The sequence below is a fragment of the Armigeres subalbatus genome, unplaced genomic scaffold (assembly GCF_024139115.2).
Source record: "Armigeres subalbatus isolate Guangzhou_Male unplaced genomic scaffold, GZ_Asu_2 Contig1609, whole genome shotgun sequence".
Lineage (NCBI taxonomy): Eukaryota > Metazoa > Arthropoda > Insecta > Diptera > Culicidae > Armigeres > Armigeres subalbatus.
In genome coordinates this window covers 101,397-117,048 of record NW_026942405.1, presented here as the reverse complement: position 1 = coordinate 117,048, position 15,652 = coordinate 101,397, and the positions used below count along the sequence as shown (strand labels likewise).

Below are 15,652 nucleotides of genomic sequence, written 5' to 3'. Positions count from 1 at the left end.
TCCATTTACGGCAAATTCTAAAGCAATTGTAAACTGCATAATGATGAAATTATTTTGGCGACACTGACAGCGTCATCCTAGTGGGCTGAATTGTGAAATTTTCTCTCTCAGAGTGTGCTACCGCATGCCTTTTTAACGGAAAACCTTCCCCAGGTCTGAACCAAGACAGAAATAAGGTCTGAACGGAAGGAATGAACTTAAGGAATTTCCCAGAATTTCGTCCTAGGACTTTGCAAAGAAAGTTCTTAAGAATCCCTGACGGGGATTCTTCGGAATCCCTGACAGGGATTTCTTGAAAACCATGACGGAAATTCTTCGGAACCCATGACGGAAATTTTTGGAATACCTGACGGTGATTCTTCGCAAACCCCTCCTGGAGATTCTTCGGAATCCCCGCCGGCGATTCTTCGGAATTCTTACCAGCGTAAGCTGCCAAGCATTCTTAGGAAACCCTTCCCCGGGATTCTCGTTAAAAGAGACGAATTTTAAACTGCACATAATTTTTCGACTTTATTTACAAATAATAATTTTTTGGCATTTCTCCAAAAATTAAATGTAACGAACATTCATCGGCCTTCAAATTTATTTCATATTACGATTTCACTATTCGTTGAGTCTTTATACCCAACCATACGTAGGCATCGGACGCATTCTGCTCCAGCAGCAAACTTCCCACCTCTTTCATTACTCTCTCATGGTACGAATTGACCAGCTCCACCTCGTGGTCACTCATCAACGACAGATCCATGAGGTTGGTCGCCAGTGGAGCCACCGTCACCGAATATAGAGTCAACGCCCCTCGTCCTGCGAAGTCATGCGACACGTTAGCCTTCACCACCTGGACAATATCCTCCAACCGTATTCCGAAATCATTCGCCTCATAGTACCCCGGTTCGTTTGAGACAAACATATTCACCTGAAGTCCCTGGTTATCCGCCGCCGACGTAGTGTACACTAGGTACGGCGGATATTCATGAACTCCCAGGAACGAGCCGATCCCGTGTCCGGTGCCATGGCTGTAGTCAAGGCCAGCGTCCCACAACGGTCGACGAGCCATGGCATCGAGGAATGCCCCCGATGTCAACGGGGGGAAGACCGCCGAACCAAGACTCAGAAAACCTTGCAGGACGCGAGTGTAGGCCTCCTTCTGGAAGGCCGTTGGTTCACCCATGTGAACCGAGCGAGTGATGTCGGTCGTACCGTCATAGTACTGACCACCAGAATCAATTAGGTAGATGCTGTCCCGTGTGATCAATTTGTCGGTTTCTTCGGTGGGAGTGTAGTGCACGATAGCTCCATTGGAACCAAAAGAACTGATTGAGGTGAAGCTCAAGTCGACAAAGTGCTCTTGCATACTACGGAATTCACGCAGCTTAGCTGCTCCCGACAATTCAGTGATGTTCCCGGAATCGACGTTCTCTTCAAGCCAGTGCAGATATCGAACTACAGCCGTTCCATCACGTAGATGTGCCTCCCGCATACCAACCGCTTCGACGTCGTTCTTCACGGCCTTCATCTTAGCCACGAGGCTGTAAACCTGTATTCTTTGGTCCGCGGGGATCTGAGACAGGATCGCCTGACTGCATGAGGTGGCAATGATCAGCTTTCCGCCGTCCGCTGCCTGAGTCTGAATGCCGCTCAGAATGGCATCGTAATCCCGAACCGTTACGGAGATCCCTTCCTCTTGGAAGTGTTCCTGGATGGTCTCGTTTATACGATCCTGGTTGGTGAATAGGACGATCTCGCTTTGAGTCACGATTAGGTACGCAAAGAATACCGGAGTGTAAAGGATGTCCGTTCCTCGAAGATTGAGAAGCCCTGTGAGATAATAGAAGAATATTTTAATAATTTTAATAATAATTCAATTGAAACTGAAAACTTACACGCAACCTCGTCCAAACCATTGACCACGATGGCAGCTGCTGAATTAGTGTTCAAGAGTTTACGAAGCTCGGTTATTTTCACGGAAGCTCGCTTTCCTGCAATGGAAGGGGTGTTGCTTCAATGCAAATAACTATATTAAAGTCCAAAAATTTACCAGAGAACTTAATGTCCAACCGAATTAGATCTTCATTGGTCTGCGTTGGTTGGTTGTTCCAAACGATATCCACCAGATTGCGCTCCAGTGTCACCAATCGCTGACCTCCGGCGAGTAAAGCCGCTCCCATTCGCTCGAACTCGCTGCTGGTGATGAGGAAAGGATCCGTACCAATCTGAGCACCCGATGGAAGATTGGCCAGCAGCCACTGGTCACGCGTTAGCACACCATAAAGGCCCTCTTTCATCAGGGTCCAATACGCGGGGTCCAGCTGGTTTTCGGCTTGCAGATGATATCGCGCGTCTGTCCAGAGGAGTGCTTTGTCTAGGGTGATGATGGCTGTTCCGGCGGAGCCGGTAAAGTTGGTCACATAGTGGAAGCGCTGGTCGTGCAGAGAGATGTACTCGCTCTGAGAAATGAAAAAGAAAGGAAAGTTTTGGAGGGGCTTCCCAATTTCAAATAAGAGTATAATACGTTATGGGCGTCGACGGAAGGAATAATATACCCCGCCACGTTATAGGTCTGCATGTGGCTACGAATTTCCGTGAGAATTTCTTCCATGCTTTTTGGGGTATCGTCGTACATAGATTCATCATCATTGTTAAGAGCTCTGTAAATAAAAGGAAAGGTGATTGACATAAATCAGTACATTGGATGAAAATTCATAAGCATTAAGCTTAAGCTTACGTATCTATAAACATAAAAATGTATTTCTGTAAGTCTGAACCTTATAGACTCGGAAACTACTGACCTGATCGGGGTGAAAATTTGTATGCAGAGGTTTTTGGGGACGGGGAAGGTTCTTAAGATGGTTCGAGAACCCTCCCTCTTTTGGAAAGGGGGGCTCCCATACAAATGAGATACTAATTTCTTCATAACTCGAGAATTGATCAAACAAATGGAACCAAATCTCCTTAGCCGTGCGGTAAGACGCACAGCTACAAAGCAAGACCATGCTGAGGGTGGTTGGGTTCGATTCCCGAAGCCGGTCTAGGCAATTTTCGGATTGGAAATTGTCTCGACTTCCCTGGGCATAAAAGTATCATCGTGTTAGCCTCATGATTTACGAATGCAAAAATGGTAGCTTGGCTTAGAAACCTCGCAGTTAATAACTGTGGAAGTGCTCAATGAACACTAAGCTGCGAGGCCGCTCTGTCCCAGTGTGGGGATGTAATGCCAATAAGAAGAAGAAGAAGCCAGGTGAAGGCGAAGTTAACAGCAATCTCCCACGCGCTCGAGAAAGCCGAGGATGATAAACAGATGAGTCTCCCGTTACTCAAAGTTTACACCAGAAAGCTAGACGCTAACTATCTCGAGTATACTGCACTGCACAAGGAGGTTTTAAGTCTTGTTCCTGACAATAAATTTGAGGAGCAAGATGCCAAGTTAATCGAATTTGACAAGCTTCATACGGAGTGTATGATACGTCTTGAGTGCCTAACTGAAAAGCTTTCCACTCCCGTTGTCTCTCCTAGCAACCTGATTCCGTCCTCCAATCAAAATCAAATTATTGTGCAGCAGCAGTTTTTGAAAGCTCCCATCCCGACATTTGATAATCGATATGAGAGTTGGCCCCGCTTCAAATCGATGTTTTTAGACATTGTTGGGGGTTGCTCTGATTCAGATGCAATTAAGTTGCATCATTTGGAAAAATCTCTCCTGTGCACAAATGGTGCACCAATTACGAGCCTATTCTTCAAGATGTTCCAATATCAGAAAGAGAGACACTTATTCAGCTGGATCAACTTGCTAGGGGTATGCGATAACACACTTTTTCCTAACGAAACGAAACGAAATTTAAAATGTCCATATTAATTCGGATCGAAACGGAACGAAATATAGATTTACTTTCGAGACTTCGAAACGATACGAAATCAAGGTTCGTTTATTCCGAAATTTTTCGAAACGAAACGAAATTTAAAAATTTTTCCGCGGAATTTTTATTAAAATAATTTTACGCAATTCTGATTTCACTTTTCCGAAGTCAAATAACTATTTTTAGAGTTATAATAACAGAAGAGGCAGCCTGTGATGAATCGCTGCATTCTCGCCGCATATAACATTGGCGATAAGGCAATACCCCAGCATTTGTGCCGCTTTCAAATGAATTCATCGTGGAGCGTGTGCTCCTGAATCTGATCAATTTTAGGGTAAGACGGTATAATGCGCCCCACCTGGCCAAAACGCCCCCCTTTGATTTCTAGAAAACTATAACTAATTAAGGGTCAAAATCAGTTGGTACCTATAAATATTTGTAAACCCACCATACTATGTAAATGTGGAAGTATTTTTGTATAACACAATGAAAATAATAGCAAAATACAAAAAGTTACAGTTTTGATGTAACTTTTTATGTTTGTTTGCTCAACATTCGGGAGCGACTCTGGCATACTGTCCGCAAAACTTGCACTGGAACACTCAGTTGGGCAACAAAATAACTTTTCTCAGTGGTTAATGAGATAAAAAATTGCTTCCATCTTCAAAAATGTAACGATTTTCGAAAACATGTTTCATTGGCCAAAACGCCCCAGTGTAGGCAGGACGATATGCCCTTACCAACTGGACACAAGCGCAGCGAGCCTGCAGCAGTTGCTTCCAAATTGTATGGAAAATATTGAAATGTAATTCACACCTGCTTGAATGGACCTATGTTGGTTTTTTTAATGTCAAGCGCATAAGAATTTGTAGCCTTTTTAGTATGGGATTGATAAAATACTAATGAAGGTCTATGAAACGTCTTTGGTTGAGGTGGGGCGTTTTGCCCAGGCACTTTTCAAAATTCGTTTTTTCACGACTTTTTAAAAAAGATTTATTACGTGTTATCTGTAATATTTTTATATGACTACTCACGGGCAATGCATTTGCGACTTCCTGGACTACCAAATAACACAAAGTTTGCATAAATTGCTATGAAAAGTAAAAAGTTATCAAGAAGTTGCCTTAGGGGGGGCATATTATACCGTCTTACCCTATATCAGTTTCATATCAGTAAGTACATAAAAATATAGAAATTGAGGGATTTTTCATATACGGATTCAAATTTCGTTTAAAACCTTAGTTCACTTAAGAATTATGTAATTATGCTGAAGCATACTTCATATTGTCTTGCCAGTCTGGTTATATAGTATCGTGCTAAGTCAAAATTAGGAAAATAATGCTTAGATTTGTTTTTTTTTTATTTAGTGGGATACTCAGTTATGTATCCACATCTGCCAAGCGTATACGCAGATAAATAATTGATATTACTAGTTCAACATTTAAAAAGGGCCAAAACTTATTCCTTCTTATTCTTCGTCTACATATATATAGCACACTTTTTTTACCAATCTGTTTATTTATGAAGCTCAGCTGTTTAATAAAAAAAACTATACAGAGCCGAAAACATTAGAAATAATACAATCAATTATTCCGAAGAAGTTTCAGAAACATTTCTGCGTGAGGGATCGGTCCATTGATCCTTCAGTAACCAAACGATCCCGTCGCTGACTCGTAGACTGCGCTAGTTGCTTTTTATCCTCTTCCTCTCTCATTTTTCTGTAGGAGTCCGTGTAGCTCATGATTCCCTTCTTCATAGTTTCTGCTAGTTTTTCGCGTTCCACCATTAAATCGGGAATTTCAAATTGTTCCATCCGTTCCGTTGAATCGGTATCCAATCCAACCACTTCTTCCTCAGTCACTTCAATTACGCCGTTCTGTGCTGCATCCGATGATGTTTGAGGGGTTGCTGCATCAAATTCGATAACGACATCGGAATACGATTACCGTTGCCCACCTTGCTTTGCCATATTCGCCTCTTTATGGACACGTATCCTTCCGGTGACCTTCCGCTCCGTACATGAAACATTTGTTAGCCAAATCCTGGTAGAATACCTTTCTTGTCCATATAGCATACATTTGCTCACTAGAAGAATCCTGTGCACCTTTCTAAAATGCATAAAGATATGTATTTCAGATTGAATTTCACAGACCCATAGTCTTATATACAATCAGCTCGACGAACTGAGCTATTGTCTGTGTGTCCTTGGCATATGAGCTGAAAGCAATCATAAGTAAAGAGTTTCAGAAATTTTAATGATCTTTCAACTCGTTCTGGATCTTTTTGCAAAATCCATGCGAAGATCTAGAGATTCCAACAAATCTGTAATGTTCCTTACATATCACATTACGATGGTGGTCATGTCCTTACAGTCAATTTAGGATTAGGAGCGGAAAATTAGTTAACCACTCATTGTTATAAGAGACCGAGGAATGCTCTGGGAGAAGGTTGAGAAGGTAATTCATGTGAAGCCCCTTGGTAAGCGACTAAATATTTATTGTAAACGAAGTTATTTTCAAAAAAAGGAAACAAAAATTGTGTTTCAAATCAATCTAACGCAAGATCAATGTGCTTCGTTTAATAAGCTTCTACAACACGATCGACCTAAATCTTCGATCGAAACTGAATCATTTTGTGCTCTTCGGTGCAGACATTAGTTTTATCACTTCACGTTCTCCCACATTAGCTGGCTGGATTAAACAAAGTTTTGCTACGCGAGGTGTATTTTTTTCACTCACTGCCGTCACACAATCCTTTCCGCATTCATATTGTGCAAATAGTGAAAAAATATCACAAAATTTAAATTTGAATCATGGAAACACTGAAGACGTTTTCTAGAAGAAAACTACATACGTATTTGTCGACTAAGAATGGGGTTATGTAGTAAGCGTTAATAGAAAAAAAAATAAAAACAACTTTACGATATAGTTCAGCGGCGCAGCCAAAATTTTTGATCATATAAAGTATGGTTTAAGTTTAATTTTGTTTCGAAACTCCGCGGAATTCCGTTAAATTTCGTTAGAAGCTAGTTTTTTCTAGCGAAATTTTTGTAATTTTACGAAACGAAACGAAATCAAGAAATCAGATTTCGCCATGCTCAAATTCCGCGAAATTCCGCGGAATTTCGTTTCGAACCACCTGAAACGAAATTTTTCGAAATACCGCATATGCTTACAACTTGCGGCCAACGAAGTTATCAAAACGCTTGGCCTTGTCTGGGACCCTTGTAATGATAATTTTCTCTTCGCCGTAAATTTCGTCTCAAATCAAGTCGTTCCAGCAACCAAAAGAAGTATGTTTTCGAGTATCGCAAGACTTTTCGACCCACTAGGGCTTCTATCACCTGTAATCGTGTTGGCAAAAAGGCTAATTCAGGATGCATGGATCGCAGGAATCAAGTGGGATTCCCCCTTGGGAGGAGATCTTCTTGAAACGTGGTTGAAATTTAGTAGTTCCCTTGTCGATGTGAATAAAATACAGATCCCTCGTGCAGTTACCCTACCCAACTACGTCCTTCTGGAACTGCACGGCTTTTCCGATGCCTCAAATATGGCATTTGGGGCATGTCTTTATGTGCGAAGCATTCAATCTGATGGTACTGTGGCCGTCAAACTCGTGTGCAGTAAATCGAAAATTGCTCCGATAAAAGATATGACAATACCGCGAAAAGAACTGTGTGCCGCCTTGCTCCTTTCAAAATTGACTCTCAAGGTTGTGTCCGCTCTGCAATTGAATTTCACTACTGTTCAGCTTTGGACTGATAGTCAAATTGTGCTTCATTGGTTAAAGAAATCTCCATCAGAATTGCTGCCTTTCGTTCGTAACCGGGTCGGGCAGATCGTACAGGAACATTCTCACACAAATTGGAACTACGTGCGTTCTAAAGAGAATGCCGCCGATATCGTATCACGCAGCCAAGTGCCTAGCGTTCTGAACACCAATGACATGTGGTGGAACGGCCCTGTATTCCTACGCTCAACTCATTTCCAATCTCAAAGTGTTGATGTGATTCCTGATTCCGATCTGCCAGATCTAAGTCCTGTAAATGCAACCGTTATGCCTGTTCTAAACAACGACAAACTCCCGTTGTTTACAAGGTTTCAATCGATTCGAAAGCTGCAGCGTGTTCTCGTTTACGTGAAACGTTTCATTCATAACTGTCGACAAAAAGATCCCAAGAATCGTGTTCAGCACAATTTGCCTACCATTCCTGAACTTCATGCCTCTATGCATACACTGAGAGCAGCTTTGAAGTTAAAATTACTATATTGTAGGTTTAAATTAAAAACACAACGCCACTAGATTTGTGCAGACTACATGTTGCGTTTGTATTAAACTTAATAAGCGTTTATTTTTACCATGGCCTAAAAGCAAAACAGAGCAGTCAAAATTATCATGGTTATGATTGTTTTAACTACAATCCAGTATTAAAATTTACTACGCGATGCATTTAAAATAAAAATGAATTTGCTGTTGATATACCTAATTAAAAATAGTATGTATTTTGGAAATTTAATGAAAATGGAGCTCATTTATTTTTTGTTGTTTATTTTTTCTAATTTGTATATTATTACACAAATGTATTAAGTAAATTATATTGCACTCTCGTTTCCACTTGCAATTATGCTAAATGTCTCGATTAAAAACAACAGGATAAACTCCGATAACACCATTCTCCAACCGCAACATCTCGATGGGAATAACGAACCTCCAGCGAGAGCTAGCATCGTGACAGAAATCAACGCAGAATCTAGAGAAAGCAAAGGTTCTCGTCAGCATTCTGGTGTTTTATCGGGAACGGAGCACTCTGCATCGCTAAGCAATTAATATGAAATATCAGGACATTTTCAGTCTGCAACGAGCTGTCACATCAAAAATAAACACATCAGAATCCATGATCGTAGGGAGGACACGGTGTCGGTGGAATTCGGTGAGATTTAGCGGCAGCAGCTATGGCACTGCCATCGGAACTAACATCGGTTTCATGTCATGGTGGTCATTTTGTCAGAGTCACTTAAAGACGATCGAAAAAATCTTTGTCTTGAACCGAACGAAGTAATCTGTATGATGATAAAACCAAAGAAATTGTGTTTTTTAATCGACGCTTATTAAACTGTAGTTAATACTTACCATAACGCCCAGAGTAAATGCGAAATTACGGCTCAAGAAATATGCGATGTAATTTATTTCCACCGCTAATGTCTCTTCACTTCACACAGTATGGCGGCTGTGATTGAATAGCAAATTTTCATCACTACGGTTCGTTTTTATTTTAACCGTGCGCATGGTAAAATTAACAACTGTGTTGTAATTTCAAAAACATACTCGTTTATACTAACAACATAGTGAAATAGTTATTTAAAGAGCTTATCCATAGTTAATATTACTTCAACATTGTTCTCAGTGTACCATCGTCCAAATTATTCAACATGAGTCACTTCCCGATGAGTTAACGCGAGTACAAAATGGTGAAACATGCAAGCGTATCGGGGCACTAGGCCCTTTTCTACAAGATGGAGCCTTGAGAGTCGGTGGACGTATACAAAAATCAACACTACCCTACGAGTCGCGACATCAATACATACTACCCCGCCATCCGCTCACTGATCTAATTATCAGGCCGTATCATGAAGAAAATTTGCACATCGGCCCCTCAGGATTACTTTCTGCTCTACGACAGCGCTATTGGCTTCTAGGATCAAGATCTGCGGTCAGAAAAATTACTAGGTCTTGTGTTCAGTGTTTTCGCGTAAAACCAAAGGCTGTTTCTCAGTATATGGGTAATCTGCCAGCTAGCCGAGTCACTCATGCTGCCCCTTTCGAGGTGTCTGGCGTCGACTATGCCGGTCCCTTTCTAGTCAAACAGGGAAATATAAAACCGATTGTTATCAAAGCGTATATAGCTGTATTCGTGTGTCTCGTGACTAAATCAGTTCACCTTGAGCTCGTTTCAGACATAACTACTTCGTCTTTTATCGCGGCTCTTCAAAGATTTGTCAGCCGACGTGGCTTGATTCGCGAACTTCATTCCGACAATGGAAGCAATTTCCGTGGCGCCATATCAGAGTTACACAAATTGTTCTTAATGTTCCGTGATGAATCCGCGATGAAGGGAATTGAATCGTTCTGTTTAGGTAAGGAAATCGCATGGCGATTTATTCCTCCAGAATTCGGCGGCCTATGGGAGGCCGCTGTAAAATCTACCAAATTCCACCTAAAGCGTCTTCTTAAAGCTACTCCCTTAACGTATGAAGAATTTATTACCCTATTGTGTCAAGTCGAAGCAATTTTAAATTCGCGCCCTCTTTTTGCACTTTCCGATTACCCAAGCGATGGAGAAGTAAAACCCCTGCTCATTTTATTATCGGTAGACCTATGAATGCTGTTCCTGAACCATCTTTTGATGGAACTAAGCAAAATCGTTTGTCCAGATGGCAATTCCTGCAATCTATGCGTGAACAATTTTGGAAGTCATGGCACCGTGATTATTTGACAAGTTTGCAGCCCAGATCAATAAATCGCACTGTTCTGTCTAACGTCAAGCCTGGAAATGTAGTTTTTCTAACGGACAGGGGTTTGCCTTCACAATTTTGGAAATTGGGAAAGATTGTCCAAGTATACCCTGGGGATGACGGTCTAGTGAGGGTTGTAGACGTAAAGGTGGGAGACACTGTTTACCGGCGATCAATAGTGAAGATTTCACTGCTGCCGATCGAAGAAAACGTAACAACATATCCATTGGCTTAGAAACCTCGCAGTTAATAACTGTGGAATTGCTTAATGAACACTAAGCTGCGAGGCGGCTCTATCCCAGTGTGGGGATGTAATGCCAAGAAGAAGAAGAAGAAGAAGAAGAAGATATCCATCGAGCCAATGCCGATCTACTGGTGAACTGCGTGGGGGATAATGTTCGGTGTAACGAACGTGCTTCCCGGTTGCCGAACTCCATCATCATCAAAAAATCATCATCAGTGCACCAATATGAGCCGACTAATGAGAAGACGACTTGTATCGTCATTGCACACGAAGCCGTGTTTCCATAGAACAGTTCATCGCAGTTCTTCTTCTTTTTATTTATTTTCTTTCCTCTTTATACCATACATTTTTCCTATATAAGAAAATTGTCAACATGTACAGTCGATCAGTTCAAATAAATATTCCAAAGTGAAAGGATCAAACCGTGTGCTGATTTAGTCCCAAACATCGATGGAGATTCCGCTGAGAGTTTGACTCTTCCGACACTGCAACAAGGTTCCTGTTGGCGAGACCACTTGTTCGTTGCGGTGTTCACTGGCATTCCGGTCATTCGCTTGCTTCCAAGAGTTAATTAAGAGTTAATTAAAATATCCAGGCTCTTATCAGAACCTATGACAAAGCATAGCGAATGTGCGACGGACAGTGAGACACGCAGTGATCGCTTGTGGCGACGAAGGCTTGCCATTTCCTGCACTCAATCCGCCATCTTGCTGCGTCATCGTCGGAATGATTTGCTACCAAGCCGGTGGCGTTCTGTTTGTGAAAGCTGCAAGCGTTCTACCTGGATGCTCATTCAATCTCGGCTGGGTCCTTCATCTGCTGCCACCTCGGTTGCCCTCCGCATATAGAAGCTGATTCTCCCTCCGACCTCTCTGGTGGTGGCTGTGGCCATCAGACCCGTACCTTCGTTTTACTTTGGACCCGTTTGCTAAAGTAAACACAAATAGTTCTGACAAGCGGTGATAATTCTGCAAGGACACCGTTTTATTTATTTATTACCAGACTAAGGCCGGAGTGGCCTGTGTAATACATAAAAGTCTTCTCCATTCAGCTCGGTCCATGGCTGCACTTCGCCAACCACGCAGTCTGCGGAGGGTCCACAAATCGTCCTCCACCTGATCGATCCACCTTGCCCGCTGTGCACCTCGCCTTCTTGTTCCCGTCGGATCGTTGTCGAGAACCATTTTCACCGGATTACTGTCCGACATTCTGGCTACGTGCCCGGCCCACCGCAGTCTTCCGATTTTCGCGGTGTGAACGATGGATGGTTCTCTCAACAGCTTATGCAACTCGTGATTCATTCGCCTCCTTCACGTACCGTCCGTCATCTGCACTCCAACATAGATGGTACGCAGCACTTTCCTTTCGAAATTCCCAGTGCACATTGATCCTCCACGAGTATCGTCCAGATCTCGTGTCCGTAAAGAACTACCGGTCTAATAAGCGTTTGGACATAGTCAGTTTGGTACGGCAGCGAACTCTATTCGATCGAAGCGTTTTGCGGAGTCCAAAGTACGTATTTCCTGCCATGATGCATCTCCGAATTTCTCTGCTGGTCTCATTATCGGCGGTCATCAGTGAGCCCAAATACACGAATTCTTCAACCACCTCGATTTCATCACCACCAATACAAACTCGTGGTGGGTCGCTCACATTGTCTTCTCTTGAACCTCTTCCTATCATGTACTTCGTCTTCGACGTGTTGATGACTAGTCCGATCCGCTTAGCTTCCTTCAGTCTGATGTAGCTGGACGGACTTATTGGAAATTGTACCACTCGTGTTAATCCCTGCTCTTAGTATTACCCCTTCCAAAGCGATGTTGAATAGCAGACACGAAAGACCACCACCCGATTCGCTTTGATCTACCGTGTCAGTTTTTCCGGAAATCCGTGTTCGTCCATTAGCTGCCATAGCTGGTCCCGATCGATTGTATCATATGCGGCTTTGAAGTCGATGAATAGATGATGTGTGTGTACGTTGTATTCGTTGCCGATTGTATCGAGTCGTATTATCTTCTACGTCGTTCGTAATGGTTGTTTTTAGGCGGCTTATTGGACCTGCGCAAACCTCCTGTCTCGCCGGAGGGCCGTCGTGTCAGGGCTGTTGAGCGTTCCACCTAACACTTGGGCTTGGGCTTGTGCGCTTTGAGCGGCTCACGGTCGCTTTGGCGGAGCTGCTTGCGTATACATGCAGCTTTTTATAGAAATTTAACAGGGCCCACTGTCAAACCCCACCACATCCTAGCCTAGAGCCTCTTGAAAGGAGGCTTCCGAGCCTCTTGAAAGGAGGCTTCCGAGCCTCTTGAAAGAAGGCTTCCGAGCCTCTTGAAAGAAGGCTTCCAAGCCTCTTGAAGGAGGCTTCCAGGCCTCTTGAAAGGCGGCTTCTGAGCCTCTTGAAAGGAGGCTCTGAGTTTGAACAGGAGGCTTCCGAGCTTCTTGACTTGAAAGGAGGCTTGAGCCTCTTGAAAGGAGGCCTGAGCTTCCTCTTGAAAGGAGGCTTGAGCCTCTTGAAAGGAGGCTCTGAGCTCTTGAAAGGAGGCTTTCGAGCTCTTGAAAGGAGGCTTCTGAGGAGGCTTCCTGAGCCTCTTGAAAGGAGGCTTCCAGCCTCTTGAAAGGAGGCTTGAGGCTGGGCCTCTTGAAAGGAGGCTTCCAGCCTCTTGAAAGGAGGCTTCTGAGCCTCTTGAAAGGAGGCTTCCAGGCCTCTTGAAAGGAGGCTTCTGAGCCTCTTGAAAGGAGGCTGAGGCCTCTTGAAAGGAGGCTTCTGAGCCTCTTGAAAGGAGGCTCTGAGCCTCTTGAAAGGAGGCTTCCGAGCCTCTTGAAAGGAGGCTTGAGCCTCTTGAAAGGAGGCTTCTGAGCCTCTTGAGGGAGGCTTCCAGGCCTCTTGAAAGGAGGCTTCTGAGCCTCTTGAAAGGAGGCTTCCAGGCCTCTTGAAAGGAGGCTTCCTGAGCCTCTTGAAAGGAGGCTCTGAGCTCTTGAAAGGAGGCTTCCGAGCCTCTTGAAAGGAGGCTTCTGAGCCTCTTGAAAGGAGGCTGAGGCCTCTTGAAAGGAGGCTTCCAGGCCTCTTGAAGGAGGCTCCAGGCCTCTTGAAAGGAGGCTTCCAGGCCTCTTGAAAGGAGGCTTCCAGGCCTCTTGAAAGGAGGCTTCTGAGCCTCTTGAAGGAGGCTTCCGAGCCTCTTGAAAGGAGGCTTCCAGGCCTCTTGAAAGGAGGGCTGAGCCTCTTGAAAGGAGGCTTCCAGGCCTCTTGAAAGGAGGCCTGAGCCTCTTGAAAGGAGGCCTGAGCCTCTTGAAAGGAGGCTTCGAGCCTCTTGAAAGGAGGCTGAGCCTCTTGAAAGGAGGCTGGAGCCTCTTGAAAGGAGGCTTCCTGAGCCTCTTGAAAGGAGGCTTCCGAGCCTCTTGAAAGGAGGCTTCCTGAGCCTCTTGAAAGGAGGCTCTGAGCCTCTTGAAAGGAGGCTTCCTGAGCCTCTTGAAAGGAGGCTTCGAGCCTCTTGAAAGGAGGCTTCTGAGGCCTCTTGAAAGGAGGCTTCCGAGGCCTCTTGAAAGGAGGCTTCCGGAGCCTCTTGAAGGAGGCTGAGCCTCTTGAAAGGAGGCTTCTGAGCCTCTTGAAAGGAGGCTTCCTGAGCCTCTTGAAAGGAGGCTTGAGCCTCTTGAAAGGAGGCTTCAAGCCTCTTGAAAGGAGGCTTCCGGGCCTCTTGAAAGGAGGCTGAGCCTCTTGAAGGAGGCCTGAGCCTCTTGAAAGGAGGCTTCCAGGCCTCTTGAAAGGAGGCTTCCAAGCCTCTTGAAAGGAGGCTTCCAGGCCTCTTGAAAGGAGGCTTCCTGAGCCTCTTGAAAGGAGGCTTCCAGGCCTCTTGAAGGAGGCTTCCGAGCCTCTTGAAAGGAGGCCTGAGCTCTTGAAAGGAGGCTGGAGCTCTTGAAAGGAGGCTTCCTGAGCCTCTTGAAAGGAGGCTTCCGAGCCTCTTGAAAGGAGGCTTCTGAGCCTCTTGAAAGGAGGCTTCCTGAGCCTCTTGAAAGGAGGCTTCTGAGCCTCTTGAAAGGAGGCTGGAGCCTCTTGAAAGGAGGCTTCTGAGCCTCTTGAAAGGAGGCTTCTGAGGCCTCTTGAAAGGAGGCTTCTGAGCCTCTTGAAAGGAGGCTTCCGAGCCTCTTGAAAGGAGGCTTCCGAGCCTCTTGAAGGAGGCTGGAGCCTCTTGAAGGAGGCTCTGAGCCTCTTGAAAGGAGGCTTCTGAGCCTCTTGAAAGGAGGCTTCCTGAGCCTCTTGAAAGGAGGCTGAGCCTCTTGAAGGAGGCTTCCGGGCCTCTTGAAAGGAGGCTTCCGAGCCTCTTGAAAGGAGGCTTCCAGGCCTCTTGAAAGGAGGCTGGAGCCTCTTGAAAGGAGGCTTCCGAGCCTCTTGAAAGGAGGCTTCCAGGCCTCTTGAAAGGAGGCTTCTGAGCCTCTTGAAAGGAGGCTTGAGGCCTCTTGAAAGGAGGCTTCCGAGCCTCTTGAAGGAGGCTTCTGAGCCTCTTGAAAGGAGGCTGAGGCCTCTTGAAAGGAGGCTTCCGAGCCTCTTGAAAGGAGGCTTCCAGGCCTCTTGAAAGGAGGCTTCCAGGCCTCTTGAAAGGAGGCTGAGCCTCTTGAAAGGAGGCTGAGGCCTCTTGAAAGGAGGCTTCCAGGCCTCTTGAAAGGAGGCTTCCTGAGCCTCTTGAAAGGAGGCTTCCGGAGCCTCTTGAAAGGAGGCTTCCAGCTCTTGAAAGGAGGCTTCTGAGCCTCTTGAAAGGCTTCAGGCCTCTTGAAAGGAGGCTTCCAGGCCTCTTGAAAGGAGGCTTCCGAGCCTCTTGAAGGAGGCTTCCGAGCCTCTTGAAAGGAGGCTTCCAGGCCTCTTGAAAGGAGGCTTGAGCCTCTTGAAAGGAGGCTTGAGCCTCTTGAAAGGAGGCTTCCAGGCCTCTTGAAAGGAGGCTTCCAGGCCTCTTGAAAGGAGGCTTCTGAGCCTCTTGAAAGGAGGCTCTGAGCCTCTTGAAAGGAGGCTCTGAGCCTCTTGAAAGGAGGCTTCCGAGCCTCTTGAAAGGAGGCTT

General features: G+C 44.9%; 1 protein-coding gene across 1 annotated transcript in view; it reads right to left on the bottom strand.

Annotated features, from left to right (window-relative positions):
• Window positions 1-491: 491 nt before the first annotated feature.
• LOC134203048 (xaa-Pro aminopeptidase ApepP-like) overlaps window positions 492-15,652 on the bottom strand; it is a 33,876-nt gene continuing 18,715 nt past the window's right edge. The window contains exons 2-5 of the mRNA XM_062678027.1: window positions 2,513-2,648; window positions 2,039-2,447; window positions 1,884-1,979; window positions 492-1,818 (exon numbers count right to left, since the gene is read on the bottom strand). Coding sequence (XP_062534011.1) covers window positions 593-1,818; window positions 1,884-1,979; window positions 2,039-2,447; window positions 2,513-2,648 — 1,867 coding nt within the window. The 3' untranslated portion in view covers window positions 492-592. The remainder of the gene's footprint in view (window positions 1,819-1,883; window positions 1,980-2,038; window positions 2,448-2,512; window positions 2,649-15,652) is intronic.